Genomic DNA, 18,096 nt, shown 5'->3' with positions numbered 1-18,096 from the left:
CTCAGAAGGCAATGCATCTACTAAAATATTTTAAAACTACCATCTTTTATGTACATGCTTCATTACAACTAAATAAATGCTTTGCACCAAAGTTTTTTAATAGTAAAGTCCTAAACACATCACAATCTTAAGAAAGTAAAATGAACAAGTTTGTCAGGTTCTTGATTGCTTTTCTATTGAACATCTGAAGTCAAGACTACAATGTACTCCAAACCTACAAAATCCTGTGTTACAGCAATTACTTCTTTGCAGACATGACACTGTTGAGACCACATCTAACTCAGTCAGAGCTGCTCACACGGTGAACATTCACACTTCAATATGGATTTAGCCTGAGTCTTTATCATAATTATTCTGCTTTTGCTTTGGCTGAAGCAAATCATAGAATACAGACAAAAGCTGACTCCATATGCACTCCAAAGCTTCCGTTTAAAATGGGTACAGAGGCACTGAAATATCAACTCACCAAATATCAAAAAAATTCAAATTATTCAGGATTCATCTCAACTAAATACAAGGATTTAAAGTCTTAAGGAAATTGATAACAAAAAAATCCCTCCTTGTTTGTTATTAGCAATAGCAAATCTAAATAAGTATAACCAAGAGGGATCCCTAAGTAATACCAAACCTACCTCCCCACCTGGAAGCGTAGCCAACTCCACATTAAACCATTCCCAACAAGTTTATCTAGAGAGTTTTGGCAATTCCATCAGTGGCAGTGTCTAAGAGGGGATCAGGTACCTTAATGCAGTGGTTGAAACAGAAAGCCTTTCCCGTTCAAACCTACTCCTAATACTACAGAAAACTTGTAAGAATTGATAATATTATTTTTCCACTCCTAGCCAGCATATCAAGTTAAGAAACTGCAGTCATTGCAGAACTATTGTCAGGTTACTTTTCTGAATTATGAGAAACTCCTCATTAAGACATGGTTCTAATTAGCCCAGTTTTCCTTGGGGGAAGGAAGAGGATAAAGCAATGTGTAAATACAGCTTTCTCTTATGTTCTTCCTCTTCTATTTCACGTACTTAATCAAGCTGATGTCAGGACATACACACAGGCATTAATCTCTCATCTTGCAGTAAAACCACTCTCTTGCTTGTACTTCATATGAATTAGTCCCCATCCCAGCAATTAGACATCGTCCACTATCAAGCTGGATTAAAGGGGTGCATGGGAAGACATTGCTCTGAAAGACTTCCAGGGCCCAGTGAAGGAAAAATTAACCTTAAGGGGATCATAAAACACCACAGCCTCAAGAAATTTATCTAAAGTAGCCATGCATGCATATATACAGACTGCCTTATGACCCCAAAATTGTCTGTCAAAACCTCACCACCCAGATAGAGGTTCAACCTGTGACACCTGTGAGCTCCATCACTGGAGGGTATTGAGCCAAGTAACTCTGGAGAAGTCAAAGATCATAACCATGGAAGGGAAAAAAATTGGGAAATTAACTGAGAAAAATTAAATAAATCAGTGGTAGTATTTTCAAAAGGTAATGGTCAAGGCTCAGGAAAGCACTAATCACAACCCAGCTGTCAGAGAAAGTGCATTCCCTTGCCAAAGGATTCATGCTGAATATGTTATACAGCAGATAAAATCCAGACAAGAACCTAGACAGAGCAATAGACAAAAAGGCACGTGAAGGCATCTGGAATACAATCACACAAAATATGCATGTGCTTATAGACAAGATGGAAGAGTTACTATTAAGAGATACTGCTTGTAGTAAACAGTATTATTTCATAACAGCAGAGAGAAAAAAAATACTCTATAACCTGTACTCTGCTCCCTAACTCCTTAAATGATATCAAACTGACACCCTTGGATCATGCTGATCACAAACACAGCATTCTGATCACAGAAAACTGCTTAAGCAAAGTAAGTCCTCAGCAAACCATATTTCTGTTATAGTGCATTAAAAATGCATTCTCAGTCTAGTCTTTAATAACTAAACCCAGGAAAACAAAAGCTTCTCTAAAGAACAAATGCAATGCAAATGTCAAAACACCTGCATTAAGAACATACTATGCCTGGAGTAAAAATTAAAAAGGCTCAAGTGTATTATCACACATTTCTCTCACTGGGAGAATTTTACTATTCAGTAAAACTTCATGCATTTAAAAGTAAAGATCAGCATAAAAGTTTAAAACTTAAGAAAGCATGAAAACTCCTTGTAATGGGGGGGGGGGAAAATCCAATATGAACCTCAGCTAGGCTTCAGAGTTACAGAAATACATTGAAATCAAGATACTTACCCTTAAAACCTAACCCACACAAGTAAGTTTTAAAAGACAATGACATATCTAGAACATTTGAAAGACATTTTCAGTATCACTATTTGCTGGATAGCAGAATTCAGCAATATTTGCCCAACATTGCCCTCTGGTGCCTAAGAGCTTTTCAGATTAAAGGGCTGAAGTACTGCTACATTTCCCTAAACACATCAGACACCCCCCAAAAAAGGGAAATGAGTATTAAATATCTTTTCCCAAGAGACTAATACCTTATTTCAAGTAATAATAGTTAATAATTATCGCTCTTTGTGATCATATAGAAAACTTTTACCCAGATAGAAGGTTTCCTCCCAGGAATATAAGAATCACAAACAAAAAAAACCCTCCATAATTTTACATTTCTTTGTATTCCTCTAAAACAATGTAAATTGTCTTGGAGTAAATATATGCATGCAGTTATCACACCATGTCTTTCAATCACTTCAAATCTCAATTTAGTTCTAGAGAAAGAGAACAACTTGTACATAACTGGCAGCATTTGGGGATGCTGTTAAAACAACATGAGTATGCAACTGCTTTTTTTAGGCTTCCCTTACCAATCCTGAAATGCAATCACTCTTTGTTTAAAGCAACACCACCTTCAAAGTTAGCCTTGATGCTGAACTATACCATGTTGTTAAATAATTTACAAAAAAGTTCTTGAGTGTTTATTCAAAAGGAAATTTTCCCCACTATTTTTAACACTGTTCAACATCTTCATAAGTGATCTGGGTGATGGGATCAAGTGTACCCTGATGAATTTTGCTGATGATGCTGAACTGAGTGGGGAAATGAATGCTTAGGAAAAGGGAGAGCCACTCTACAGGAAGACCTGGATAGGCTGACAGAGTGGGCTAACAAGAACCTGAAGAAGTTCAACAATGACAAGTGTAAGGTTTTGCACTTGGGAAAACATAATGCAAGAGTGCAGCACAGGCTGGGATCTGCTTTTCTGGAGAGCAGCTCTGTGGAAAGGAACCTTGGAGTCCTGGTGGACAAGGTCTATACAAGTGAACAGTGTGCTGCTTCATATGTGTTTTATTTTAATAGTAGCTATCGCTAGACTGTACCATGATTTACCACGTTAAACATGTGTCCCAAGATACAAAATTAACCCATCAGAGATTTCCCAGATTTTGGGGGGATTTTTTTCCTGAAGGTCTTTTTTTTTTTTTTTTCTGAGCAGAAAAAAAGGCTTAGCAACTGAGAAAAAGGGAGGCTACACAACAACTCTATATGGAAATCAATATTCTTGGGAGAAAAAAGTGAAGTGGTATTTGCAGTTGAATATCACATCTCCTGTTAACTTGGGCTCCATCACCAGCATAGCAAAAATATTCTGTCTAAACCATTGCAGTCAAAGATAGATAGGCTCATTTTTGTCTCTCTCTCTCTCTTGATTTAAGGTACCTGCTAAATTCTATCAAACACTTCTTCTGATCACCCCTATGATCTCTCCAACTTCACTTAATTGACTATAATATAGTTGTTGGACCTAATTACTTCCACATTCCATGACTAACCATTTCAATTTGTCATTCTACAAACCCTATTGCACCTCTCACTGGATCAGATTTCTAACTATATGGACAACAAAAAAACACAAAATAGAAAAGGACAGAAATGCAATGCAAAAATGTGACATGCGTGAAGAATGGGTATTTAAATAGAGCCCCAAATCATGAATATGCATGACACAGAATAAGCAGCAAGAACAAAGATGGACAGAGACCTTCAGGAACAATAAACTAAAACAACAATCGAGTTTTCAGACAGTACAGGGCTTGTCATCTGAGCAACACTGATTAAAGTCTTGTCTCCACAGTCTCATGTCAAGTCTAAAAATTCAATTTCTTTTACTTAAGTATACATCAACTAAAGCACATGTACTTAGCATGAATACTTCAAAGAATGAACAAAGCTAGAGAAGCCTTCCAATCAGGAACCAGTCTCCTTAACAGCTTCTGCTCAATACTAAGTTGTGCCCCAACACAACTTTCAGGCATAGCAAATAAGACACATTTTAAAAGGCATCGTGATAAAAGTTCAGATCAATATTTCCAGCATTCACTTAACATGAAACAAGTAAGCCAACAGAACAAATCATAAAGTGAAAGAGAAGGGAAAGAGGAAATTACAAAAAAGAGTATGACTATAGATTTTGAGACAGTTACATGTTGATAAACATTAAACAACAAAGGAAATCAAGCAATGGAGAACTCAAAGAACTGCCAGTCATTGGAAGCAACCTTGAACATACTGCAAAGGTAAGGTGCTGAGTCAGATGGAAGAAAAAAGTCATGGTACAAAAGTTGAAACTGCCACTAAATGACAGAAAAGGATACACTTGCTATGACAGTAATTCTATGAGACTACATAATACAAAAGAATGTGATAGATGATAGGAGATATGACAACAAGGGGGCATGAGGATTGCAGGCAGGAGTACATCTTAATAATAAAACAAAACATTTTAAAATATTAACCAGTGCTTTGAATTATTAAAATAAAAACAGAAGAGTATTCTTGTGATAAAGTAATAACTATTCCCACATTCTAGAAAGCTCACAGATGAGACTGGAAAATCGTAACAATTCAGGCTGGGAGGAAAAGCTAGAGGTCCATTCGCCCAGCCTACTGCTCCAAACAGGGGCAACTTTGATGATGGCTTAGGTTTTCCACTGTCCTAAACACTCAATTTCTCAAGATTTCTATGGATAGAGATATCCCATGTTCTCTCTGGGCAACCAGTTCCAGAGAATGATCACCCTCATAATTCAGTAAAAGGGAACTGTTTTTATCAGGAAAGTTTCCATTGCTGCACTGTGTTCACTGAGCACTTCTGGGAAAACTGGCTCCATTTTCACCGCATCTTCCCATTTCAGCATTGAGGAAAGCAATAGGAATTGTCTCAGTATTCTTCTATCAACTGAACAGATGCAGCTTTTTGAACCTGTTCTGATCTGTCATATGCTCCAGGCTGCCAATCACCTTGGCAATACTGCTGGACTCATACCAGTATGTCAATATTTCTATTGTATGGGGAACTCAAAACTGGCCTTGGTTCTAAGAACATTTTCTCTCAAATGCCAAATTGAGAAGAATAATTACTTTTCTCAACTTGCTGGCTACAGTCTTGCTACCATAAACAAATCAAGCAAAATCAACTAATTTCTACCAATGAGATGACATTAGCATGCAGTAGAATTTCTCTAAGCACTCTATTTATGGAGCACTGACTGAAGAATTACGTTAACCACTTCAATTATTTGTATCTAGCTTGCATGCCTGCTTCCTCTTGTGCTTATCAATGAAACTGAAATTCAGTATTAATTCAAAGATAGAACTTTATCATGCTAACAGTAGCTCAAAGTATTCATGCTACTACAATTAATTTGCTCAGGGAATGGATGGAGTGCACCTCTGTGCAAATAACTGAATTATGAGTTCTTAAGTGTATGTAAGTACTCATAAGAAATTTCCTCATTAAGAAATTAAGAAATTATCCAAACACAGTTTTTTCATATACAATTACATCATTATTTACACAATAAATTAGACTATAAATCAAACTATTCTCAAATGAATTCATTTCTACAGAATCTTTTCTGAAGTGCAGCTCTTTTCCTATTAATTCCTAACAATTTGAAATATTTCTGTGAGGGACAGAGAAATGCTGCTGAAAAAAACAGGCTGTTAGTTTCTAAGAACTAATTTTACTATGCTGCAAACACATTCTTTGGGCCAGTTTGTTTCCCGTGGAAAAGCACTTTATTATATGTGGTATATTAGCAGTAATTTAGGTCAAATTGTTTGACTAGCTACTGCAGCAGTGATACTGTACTAACTTAGGAACATTTAGAAATATGTAATCCTTATAGAATATATCTCTTGTATAAACTAAGAATTATTATTTGTGGAAACAAGAAGTTGTCACTGTGGCTTGAGGAAGACGACGTTAAGAAGAGCAAACTGGTTTAGACAGACTCTCTAGTCGGTCTGTCTTGTCAACCATATCAGACAGACATGTGCAAAGAAGTTCAGCTAAGGCCATAGAAAGGAAGAGGGTGGATACCCTGAATGACCACCAGGGGGGACCCCCCACCATATATAATGAGCATGGGTGCAGGAGATTTACATATGGAACAAATTTCATTAATACAAATATACTAATCACTTCTTAGAAAAATGATGATTCCGTACAAGATGTAAGCATATATGGTCTGAATTTTACTGGCTTTGGTACACTTAGGTGGAGAGATTCCCTATGTGTCTGGCACCAAAACAGAGAAATGCCTGCTTCCTAACACCTCGCTGGTCTTTGGGAATTTTCCTGCTGTGTTCAGTAACAGTAGACCTATCAATAATAAACCAACCAAAAATCCTGGGCAAATAGATATGTGTTGATTCACTTAACCTAACAGAACAACAGACACGAAGAGACCAGATTTACTTTTTAAAGCAGTATGAAGCATAAAAACATTTAACATAAAAAACCAACATGGTACTTAAAGGACTTTCAACCTTTACATTAATAATATTTTTTTCTAAATCCTGTTAGTTGGCATAAAGAAACTTTGTTTCAGTATACAAGCAGTCAGGTGAAGTAGTAGACGGCTTGGTCTTGATCCTCCTAACCATAGTTGCCTTCTTTTTCCCTCCTTGCTGTTCATTTGACTTCACAGTGTTTTCAAATAACATGTATCAGAACTATTTTAATTCCATGGATTTTTAAAACCTGGTCAAAATGGGAAAATCCCAAAACTAGGACCCATGCCAAATTATCAATTACAGTAGCAGCTACACACTAATGATTAGGTTTTGGAATATAATTATTGCTTGAAAACCGGTATATTTAAATTATGCAGCATGACTTCTAGTCATTGCAAGAAGGTAAGAATTGATGTATGGGTCAGTAACTATAAAGCATTTCAATACCTTGTCAAAACAAATAGGAGAAAACTGACAGTACTGTGCTGGTAAACTGAGGTTCTACTGGGTTAAACCCTATTTGATTTATAGAAAACCACATTTGAAAATCCAAATGAGTTGGGGTTTTGGGGGATTTTTTTTTTTTAATCAGAAAAAAAGTAGCAAGAGGAGATTTGGAAAGTTACTTACCATGTTTTCTACTCGGAGCTCAAAAGGCATAGGGTTGTACACCATCAGCTGAACTTCACAGACATCTCCCTGGACCCACTGGAAGTCTACATGAAATAATTAGAGAATTAATGCGGGAATTACCTAATCATAGTGGTATAAAAACTAGCATTGGCTGGGCTGCCAGAACATATTATCTTGATGTTCTCTCCCTGTATAATCTTCACAGCCCAAGTCCTATTCAAGTACGCTGTGGGACACAAGCTGTAAGTGCCAGGCAAAGAAATGGGCTAAAGGACCAGCAAAATTCATTAATACAGTAACAGTGCTCCAAAGACCCAATACTACACTGGCAAAATTACTTAAACACACTCTTAATGTTAAGCACTTAAAGGTTTACATACTTGGAGATGTACAAAGTATACATTGCCTTGGATATTTAAACCTCAGGAAGCAATCAGATAAGAAATAAACACAAGAAGAAGGAGGAAACTAAGAATAATGGAAACATGTCTTCATTTACACACGGCTGATAATATAGGGTAAATAAATATTAGGAAGGAAACAACTGCTGACCACTGCTGACCACCTTAGTTTCTAATTTTCTTGGGAAAACAGTAAGTAGTACAGGAGATGCTGTTGGAGGAGAAATAACACTAGGATCTATAGGTACTGGGGTTTTTTTGAGGTTCACAAAATGGAGACTTAAGCAATAATATATCAAGTAACTTGTGAAAATACTGGGGGGGAATAACAAACCCAGCTCAGGTAATATGATGTGCTTTGGGTTTATAGCTCACTACAAGAGACAGTGGTTCAATTTTAGACACTTTACCCTGCCAGCTTTTAAATTTTGAGGGTTCTAAAGATTCAAGAACTTTATGGATGTAAGGTCAGCAGCAGAGACACAGGTTCTGAGAAACTGTTCAATCAAGAAAGATTATTTTCTATCTTGTCACACACAAGATCCTGTCTACCTTCCAAATTTCTCACAGTTAACCACTTGCACCTCACATTTAGACTTAAAAGCATATGTGGCAAGATGCTCCACATAGGCTGAAGATCTGCAGTCCAAATACACAAAAGATGGGTTAACTGTATCTGTTAAATAATCATGACTAAAAGCTAATCTATAACATACATGGATTAACTTTTACTAGTTTACTCAATGATTTTAAGATATATTAATAATGCTTTTTACTAGGATATTAGGAAGTGTCCCACTAATTAATATTAAGACTGTAATTCACAGGTGAAACCATCTATATTCTTAATTGTATATTCACAATTATCTGCTATCTCATTAATTTCACAAGCAATATTAGAGAAGCTCGAGGGAGATGCACTTAATGCAAATGTTTAACTCCAGTTAATGTTAGTGAAAATTAAAAACATACATTCACAGATATTAACAGGCTCTAGTATTACAAAACCTGAAAAGCAAAACTCTTGATTAGAGCAAAATGTTCAAAAGCACAATTGTGTGAGATGTTCTGTAACTTTTTATTTAATTGCTTTACTGTCCACAATGTCTTGTGCATTCTGCAGTCCCCAAATGAATCAGTTACTCCTCTGAAGATGTATTTTGCCGTGCTCCAAAGATAAGGGAAGGATATGGGTACCTAAGTGATTTTCTTTTCTGTCTTGCCAGTCAGAGATAGGGGTGCAGGCAGTAGTCAATGCATCATGCAAATCAACAGACAGCTGGCGTCACTAGGGCTTTGGAGTTTTCTATCATGGGAAGTCCTTCCATGAATACAGACTACTGGGGAATGGGAAGATCAAATCATCTAGAAAAGGAAGCACAATCTTCCCTAGCAGATTGGGTGACCTGCCACCCTTGCTCGAGACTAAGGAATTTGAGGTAGTATCCAAAGCTGTGACAAGTGCAAGGTCCTGCACCTGAGATGATGTAACCAAAAAGAGCCACACAGCAAAGACACGGGGTAATGGGTACAAGCTGCTGTTGGGGAGATTTGGACTGGATGATGTAAAAATAATTTAACCAGAACATGGCTCACATACCTCCATGCAAGAAAAACAGTTCGTTTGTTATTGTAGTTGTTTTTAATTAAATACGTGTCACTAAAATATTCTCATTAGTTGGTAAGTTTCTTACATTTCACAGCCTCTTTCAAAGGAAGTATCTGATTTCATTTTGTATATTCTATTGTTTGCAAAACTTTGAATGAAACATTAGAGGCTTTTAAAAGTGAATACACTCTGTATGTACATCAAAAGACAAATGCTTAACAGGATCACAAACAGTTCAAACATCTCCTTAGGCTAAACAAAAGCCTATAAGGAGAAACTGCCCTGTATGATGTATAGAACTGCTATGGTACATAGAGCACATAAACATACTCAAACCGAAATGCTTTGAAAAAAATGCAGGTTCCTTTTGTAACCACCAAGGAACAAGAATTCTGTATGGCATAACTGATGGACAAGATTAGCAATAAGATATTAAGTTATTAATTACATTTGAAATGTGACAAGGTATACCTAAGACATTAAGTGACCTTTTTTTTTAAATCAAATTATTAGAAGAAATTATTTATTTTACAAAGAAATATTTCTTTAATAACAAAGCATTTTAAGATGTTCCCATATCTCCTTTTTCCCTAAATTTCCTTAATTCTTATTCACTCTTTTAAGTTCTTATCCTTTACTTTCTGAACAAATGAAAACAGTACTACAGCAAAGTAGCATTAAAGCTATGTCCATCCAAACTGACAGATTCATACTCATGCATATCTCCCAATTCCTCATGTTTCCATTACTAATTGAAAATACACATCATCATCACCATCATCAAACATGTTAGAAAATGGGTATGCTTTTCTCAAGGTGAGGGATATCATCTTAGTCATAAACATAGGACCAAAGCAGAGGCAGCTTAAGTCCAGCCTAGCTGACTGGAAAAAGCCTACAGCCCCACATGTCAAAATGAAGATTCCCGACTGCTGGCTCCGCAAGCCGGACACAATCCAGATGAACAAACCAATTGTTTGGTACACTGCTGAAGCAAATCGATTTTAAAAGCAGATTAAAAAGGACTGTTGGAAGGGTAAAAAAGACGACATAGGGAAAAAAAGAGTCCCAGAGAAAAATGCAATACTACAATACAAACACTACCAGTAACAAAAGAAACTCATAATATGGGACAGGCTCTGGATAGGCTCCATAAAGTCATTTAAGTGCCCAGCTTGCTTTAAAGTCAGACAGAAAGTAGTTATTTCCACTGTTCTTTGTATTTTAGGATGGAGTAATGCTACGCAACCCGCACCTCCCTTATATGCATTCGTTGTCAGGGCTTTAAACTAGATTTGAAGGAAGAAGGGGCTGAAACCAGTCCCCCGTGACAGGAGTCTGAGGGTGGCAAGCTGGAGTCAGCGGTGAAACCAGCAGCCCAGCTGAACTGCATGTACACTAATCCACGCAGTATGGATAACAAACAAGAGGAGCTGGAAGCCTTGTTACAGCAGGAAAGTTATGATGTAATTGCCATCACAGAAACTTGGTGGGATGACTCACATGACTGGAGCAATCACACAGCACTTACAGGACGGCCAAGGGATCAGGCGCAGCCAGCATGGATTTAGGAAGGGCAGGTACTGCCTCACCAACCTGATCTCCTTCTATGATCAGGTGACTGCCTGGTGGATGTGGGGAAGGCTGTGGATGTAGTCTACCTGGACTTCAGCAAGGCCTTTGACACCATCCCCCACAGCAAACTCCTGGCCAAGCTGTCAGCCCATGGTTTGCACTTTGCTGGGTTAGGAACTGGCTGGAGGGCCAAATCCAGAGAGTGGTGGTGAATGGTGCCACATCCAGCTGGATCAGTGCTGGGCCCCATCCTGTTCAATATCTCTACTGATGATCTGGACGAGGGGATTGAGTCCATCATCAGTGAATTTGCAGATGACACCAAGCTGGGGGCAGGAGTTGATCTGTTAGAGGGAAAGAGTGCTCTACAGAGGGACCTTGACAGGCTGGACAGATGGGCAGAGTCCAATGGCAGGAGATTTAACACATCCAAGTGCTGGGTTCTGCACATTGGCCACAACAACCCCATCCAGCGCTACAGGCTGGGGTCAGAGTAGCTGGAGAGGAGCCAGGCAGAAAGGGACCTGGGGGTACTGGTCGATAGCAGGCTGAACATGAGCCAGCAGTGTGCCCACCTGGCCGAAAAGGCCAATGTCATCCTGGCCTGTATCAGGAAAAGTGTGGCCAGCAGGAGCAGGGAAATCATTGTGCCCCAGCACTGGTTAGGCCATACCTTGAGTACTGTGTCCAGTTCTGGGCCCCTCAGTTTAAGAAAGATGTTGATTTGCTGGAATGTGTCCAGAGAAGGGCAACAAAGCTGGGGAGGGGTTTGGAGCACAAGCCCTGTGAGGAGAAGCTGAGGGAGCTGGGGTTGCTTAGCCTGGAGAAGAGGAAGCCCAGAAGAGACCTTACTGATTTCTACAACTACCTGAAGGGAGGTTGTAGCCAGGTGAGGGTTGGTCTCTTCTCCCAGGCAACCAGCACCAGAACACGAGGACAGCTGTGCCAGGGGAGGTTCAGGCTGGATGTTAGGAAGAAGTTCTTCACAGAAAGAGTGATTGGCCATTAGAATGGGCTGCTCAGGAAGGTGGTGGAGTCACCATCACCGGAAGTGTTTAAGAAGAGACTGGATGAGGCACTTGGTGCCATGATTTAGTTGAGTAGATGATGTTGGGTGGTAGGTTGGACTTGATGATCTCGAAGGTCTTTTACAACCTGATTAATTCTATTCTATATTTGAAAGGGGCAGGGAGCAGGGGACAGAAAGGGAAATTCTGATGTAGAGGAGTACACACGCTTGTTCTACTCATCAGTTCCGAACTTGTTCCTGAATTACCTATTTGAAGAATTAGTTGGAGCCACTGCTGACAATGACCTGCCAAATGTTTTGCATTTTACAGTTCAAAGCAACAACACAGAAAATCTTACCTACCTTGAATACATTCAAAGTACTGTTGTTTTGGGTGGTTTTTTTGATGACTGCACAGCATTAAAACCAGTAATACAAGAAGCCAAATTAAGATAAACACCATGCTGCAATTTTGTGTATTCAAGTTTTGACAACCAGTTCTGTTCCATAATCACAGGACTCTTTTCTGTGCTGACATTAATGCTTATGTTAAAAATTATCACCCATGTGATATGCACAAAAGCAATAAAAAGAACTACCAATATTTGTAACTGCATCCAGCCTTCAAACAAGCTTTTTTAATCTATTTCCAATGCACAATTACTGCACTGAAGAGCTTGATAATAAATGAAATAATCTTCTAGCAGATAATTACTAGTATTCCAAACATTGTTCACAGGGCGTTTTTCATTTCTGTTGAACTATCTTGAAGAAAAACTGACTAATCAGACATTTAATCATAATGGGGCATCAACTAGATGCATTTTTTTTCTCCTGAGAGAAACTGAAAACAAATTTTAAGATCCCAACGGTCTAACAGTATCAACCAGAAATAAATGTTAAAAAAAAAGTTCCATGGGTGATGAACTACCACGGTCCAGCTTCCTTCAGATTTGCATCTTTTGTCCAAGAAACTGCAGCCCATTCATCCAAACGTCTTCATGTTCAGGATGATAACCCTACCAGAAAAGGGGAAAGCCCAACAGTGTATTTGCCTCGGGGTACCACGCATTATAACCGGTTGAGCTGAACAGCTGTCTGCTGCTGAACAGAATGCGTCAGAACTAAATTTTCCTTTATTTCTCTGTTGTTGGAGAAGGAAATAAAACTCATTTATATACTCTGAAAATCAGTTTTATTAGCTATGAGACTTTATTCCTCTGTTGAATTTGAAGCTGTCCCATGGAAAACAAAGCTTTGCTCCTTCATAACTTTAGGCTAAAAAGCTACTTATTTCAGATCTAAGATGGCAGCGGGCAGGTTTGCTTTCCTTGCTTAGGAAAGATTTTCCAATTTAACAAACCCACAGAAAACACTGCAAAATATGCTTACCGATTTTCTTACTTCGTTCTTCCCCACGACTGTGTGCAATAATTGGAGAATATATGAAGGGGCTTTTGGTTGACACGTTCTGACCAAGCAAACTTTTCATTTTGTGAGGCCGGAGACTAGTTGGCAGGTTCAAGAGCTTCACAGATCTGTTAAGTAAAAAGAAATTTATAGTTTTGGGCCTATTCTGTTTCATTTTATAATAGATGGTTAAAAATTAACTCATAAATACTAAATGGCACACTGTGAGCAGGTATTGATTAAAACACTTGAAATGGAAAACATGAAGTAAACAGCTACAGTACAAGTAAACACCAGCCCAAGGAAACTGAAGGCAAAGTTCTGAAAGTCCTCAGAAAACAAATACCAGATCAGTTATTTCAACTGCAGCTATTATTTTCCAAGTTAAGTGCAAACTGAACACTAGATACACTACAAAGCAACCAAATATTCAACTTAAACCCAACTTTGTCCCAAACTAGAATGCAATATGTAAAACATGTGAATCAATGAAGTGCCAATAAAAACAAATTTTATTTTATAGAAAGAAGTGCTTTGGCTTACTGTCATTTTTATAAAAATACTGGTGGCTAATAATTTTTATCTTAATGCACAATGAGTGTTCCTCAACCTTCAACATTAAACACCTCCACCCTCACAGGTCAAATGCTGAATATTAATTCCTTTGGGTGAAAAGCTTCAGTAACATACATTTTATAGCCCCTGGCTCAGCCCAGTTGCATTCAAATGAATGACAATTAGGAATCACAAGATAATTTCATTAGCTACCCAAAAGATCAAAATCCTGTACTTGGAAAAAGTTGTGTTAATTAAATACAACCTTGCTTAGAGGTGAAACAGAGCAAAGGAAAAAAACAGGACCTAGAAAATTTAAAGTAGTAAGAAAAGTACATAAGGAAAACTAACCGAGAAGTGGTAAAACCAGAAAAAAGATAATCTCTTCCTTAAGTTTTTCTTACAAACAAAGTAGTTTTAACTAGGGAGGTCGTGGACGACCCCTCCCTGAAAGTGTTCAAGGCCAGGTTGGCTGGGGTCTTAAGTGACCTGGTCAGGTGGAGGGCGTCCCTGTCCATGGCAGTGAGTTGGAACTGGATGATCATTAAGGTCCCTTCCAACCTAGCCTGTTCTATGCTTCTGTAACAAGAATAGTGCATCTGTTAGACTAGGAAGACAATAAATTCTTCTATTTCCTTTATATTTAGATGCACCTAATATTTTGTTGGTTTATCAATACAAATCCATACAGCTTCTATAGAACTTTCAAAAGAAAAGAAGGAGGAAGGTAGAGCAGAGCACAAACAGTAATACCTAGCTATTAAGTAAAGATGACACTGAGTTCCTCACCCCATGGCAAAAGAGCAGCACCTACTTTTAACATTCCAAGCACAGCAAGGTGAGCACAAGTTGATAGCCTAAATGAAGCACATGGATGGTGATTTCTTAAATCACTCCCAAAACCCAAGCAAATATAATGTCCTTTTCCCCTTCTCTCAGCATACAAAACATCTCAAGCAAGGCAGAGCTTTCACCACTGAAGTCTTGGTAGACTGTTGCCAAGGTCTAATTGCTTTGGCTGTTATTCATTGGGTGGACTGCATGATGTGTCTTTGTGCACAGACACAAAAAGGAGCATGGATTGAGAAGAGGCCAGTGAAGGTGCCAGCTCAAAAAACGCAGCATCTGAAAAGGAACAGCTACAACAGACATCAATGTTTGCCAAATTCCAGGTTTCAGAGGTGGAGACAGCATCCAACTCAGGGACTTTCAGTGTGATCAGGTACCTAACTTAAATCTCAGCTGCAATTACAAACTATTTGTCTTCAATTGTATTACAAACTCTTGAATGATGGTTTAAAAAAAAAAAAACAACACCTCTCTCCTGAAACTAAAGGCCACAGAAAGTATTTTCTACTCAAAGGCTCTATTTTTGCCTAAGAACTTCTCAAAACAGTTTGACAATTTGACATTTTTCCATCTTATTGTGAACAACTTACGCAAACTGAGAAGACTGCACCCTTCCAGTATCCTTTAAAATTTGACAAGTACTGTGAAGAATCTGAAGACTGGATTTTGGAGTCTTACCTCACAATAGGCAATTTGGTGAACGGAACAGGAGGTAATTTCAAACCATCTGGAAGAGTGATGAATTCCATTGTACCAGGGCATTTTGCTGTGTAACTTTCCAAGCTCTGTGTTACATCTTTCTTTTCTAGAAAAAGAAATTTGATTAAAATAAAATTAAAAACGACAATCACAAACTTGCATGTAATAAAAGTTGAAGATGAAGTTACAACCTAAAGGTCTGCTTTGGGTTTTGTATTTATATAAAACAACTCTAATGAAATGCCAACTATTTTTTGTATACAATGCTTACAGTTATGCTCCAGAAGCCTTAACAGATGGATCAAATGTAACTTGATGATCTTCGGCAAGATAGTTTCCAGGACTTCTCAGAATTTTTCAAGTGCCAGCCTATGCTTACCTCTTGGTAATTTTTTCCACTGTCAAAATTAAAATTTCTACAATATTGCTAGTAAATCTACATATCCAACACAATTAGACTTTAGCATATACAGGTTGCTAATATTAGCACTGCTATGTGAACATTCGAACAACCACACAAGCCCAAAAGAGCATCTTGGAGCCTGAAATGCACACATCAACCCACTCAGTTTGTAAGCTTCTAAGGCCTTGAGTGCATGGCTCTTTCAAAGCAAATAAACACTGACTGAAATTGCCTTCATTATGAAATTAATGCTACACAACCAATAAATTGCCCTCCTTGTGTCTGTATTTAACTGAACTGGTTCTTGAGCCACTCTCACAAAGAAACATTCGCAAAACTACATTATTAGATATACAAGACTGAGTACTGTCATAAAAAGTCCAGGCTATAGCATTCAGGCTATTTGCCATGTTCTGTAAGCAAGAGTACACAGTACAAGTAGAATCCACTGAGATGGAAAGCATCACAGCTACCAAGAATGAAGACAACACTACAGCATGCACTTGAAAGTGAAGGTCTGTCATTCTGAAGAACTGACATTCATTTCCTAGTGTGAAGCACTGTCATTTATTGTATTCAAAGAAAGCATGCTGCTACTTGCAAAATGAGTTTGTTTATGAATTTTAGAGTTACATTTTTATTTCAGAGTAGAAGCTCAGCATACTTTCTGCAAAGACAAGGCTAAAACAAGACATTTTTCTGTGCTGATATTGTACAAAATGCAATTTAAAACATCCATTTCTTTTTACTTAACACTGCATCTCAGCTCAGATGCTAGACGTATTTACATCAACAGGATATATCAAGAAGCATTCATGATGCAAAAGAGCAAGAGCTGCATGATCTTGCACAATAAAGTCACTTCTGAAAACAAATGTTGGAGCCTTTTGCCCTTGACTTGAGCACCTCTGCTGCCTGATCACTGTAGTATGAATGAATGATAACAAACTTCTCTACTTAGTCAAATTTGCAAAGCCTAATAACTGCCAAAAACCTCCTACAGACTACTGCTTTCAAACAGCTCTGAACTCTCCTCGCATCTGCCTGGCTGTCATCATATTTTGATACAACCAGAAACAGAACAAGCCTCCTGGGACGACCTATTAAACTACAAAGTCTCCTGACCTACAGTTTAGAAGACTGACTGTGACTGAAATGGTTATCACCAATACTTATTTTTTTCTTTGCAAAGGAAATAGAAAACAGCTACTCTTGGAGGTCTTCACCCACCTAATGTCTTCATGCTTGTCTATGTCACCAGAAGAGGAACTGCCTCTCAATCCTTTGACCTGTGAATTCATCTCATCGGCTTTAAAATCCTGGACTGCAGCTGGAAACACTACTAGATCCTTCTATGTAGCTATTACACAGATGCATTTAGTGAATGAGAAATGGTGAGTGACTTTCTTATATGAAATAACTACTTTATTTTTTAAACTGTTTTGTTTCTTTTCAGACAGGGATCATAAAATGGCTGCAGCCAAATAAAACTGAACAACGCCACAGTCAGTATTGCTGCTGGGGCACAGACTTCTCCATTTGCTCAGTATAGCCTCATAGTGCAATTTTCCTATTTCATACCAAGCTGTTTTCATTACCCTCTTTTTCTTTTTTTTTTTTTGGTTGTTTGGTTTTTTTGCTTTGCTGCTTCTGACAACTGAAAATTTTGCAGTTCCACCAATATTCCTGCTAGTTTTTTGCTTAATTACTTCACACGGAACCATGAACATTGGTTTTGTCCCAAAGCTGCTTCAAACCTTCCTCTGATACAAGAACAGAAAAATCTGAAAGCTTCAGTTGCACAGTTACAAACCATTTGTGACCAAAAGCTACTAAATGTGGAAAAGGAAAAGTCTTTCTGCTGGTTTCACAATAATGTGACGCAGAATTTTACAATAATGAAGCCACTGAAAAAAATCAGACCACAACAGGAAAGGTGGTCAATTACAGATGTTCAGGCACTTCAATAAACATAATTTAACAGTATCACACAGCTTTTCGTGCCTTGGGAGATAATGGAGAAAGTTAGGACACAATTACTAAAACTCTGGTTTAGCTATTTGAAGAATTTTTAAATATCTGTAGTCAGTCTCAGTCAGTACTCATTAAAAACCAAGTCAAACATTAAAAATACATTCACTCTCTGGCAAACAATTGGTTCATCTTGTTTTGACCAAGTCATT

The 18,096-nt window shown here is 38.0% G+C and overlaps 1 protein-coding gene across 3 annotated transcripts in view; it reads right to left on the bottom strand.

The window, feature by feature from the left end:
- TRAPPC9 (trafficking protein particle complex subunit 9) overlaps positions 1-18,096 on the bottom strand; it is a 427,530-nt gene that overhangs the window by 376,085 nt on the left and 33,349 nt on the right. For all 3 annotated transcript variants that reach the window (XM_054167202.1, XM_054167204.1, XM_054167203.1), the window contains 3 exons: positions 15,490-15,616; positions 13,390-13,535; positions 7,401-7,486 (listed from right to left, as the gene is read on the bottom strand). In XM_054167202.1, coding sequence (XP_054023177.1) covers positions 7,401-7,486; positions 13,390-13,535; positions 15,490-15,616 — 359 coding nt within the window. The remainder of the gene's footprint in view (positions 1-7,400; positions 7,487-13,389; positions 13,536-15,489; positions 15,617-18,096) is intronic.

Source organism: Dryobates pubescens, chromosome 14 (genome assembly GCF_014839835.1).
Source record: "Dryobates pubescens isolate bDryPub1 chromosome 14, bDryPub1.pri, whole genome shotgun sequence".
In the NCBI taxonomy this organism is placed as follows: domain Eukaryota; kingdom Metazoa; phylum Chordata; class Aves; order Piciformes; family Picidae; genus Dryobates; species Dryobates pubescens.
Note: the sequence above shows the minus strand (reverse complement) of the source record. Positions and strands in the feature narration are given on the sequence as shown.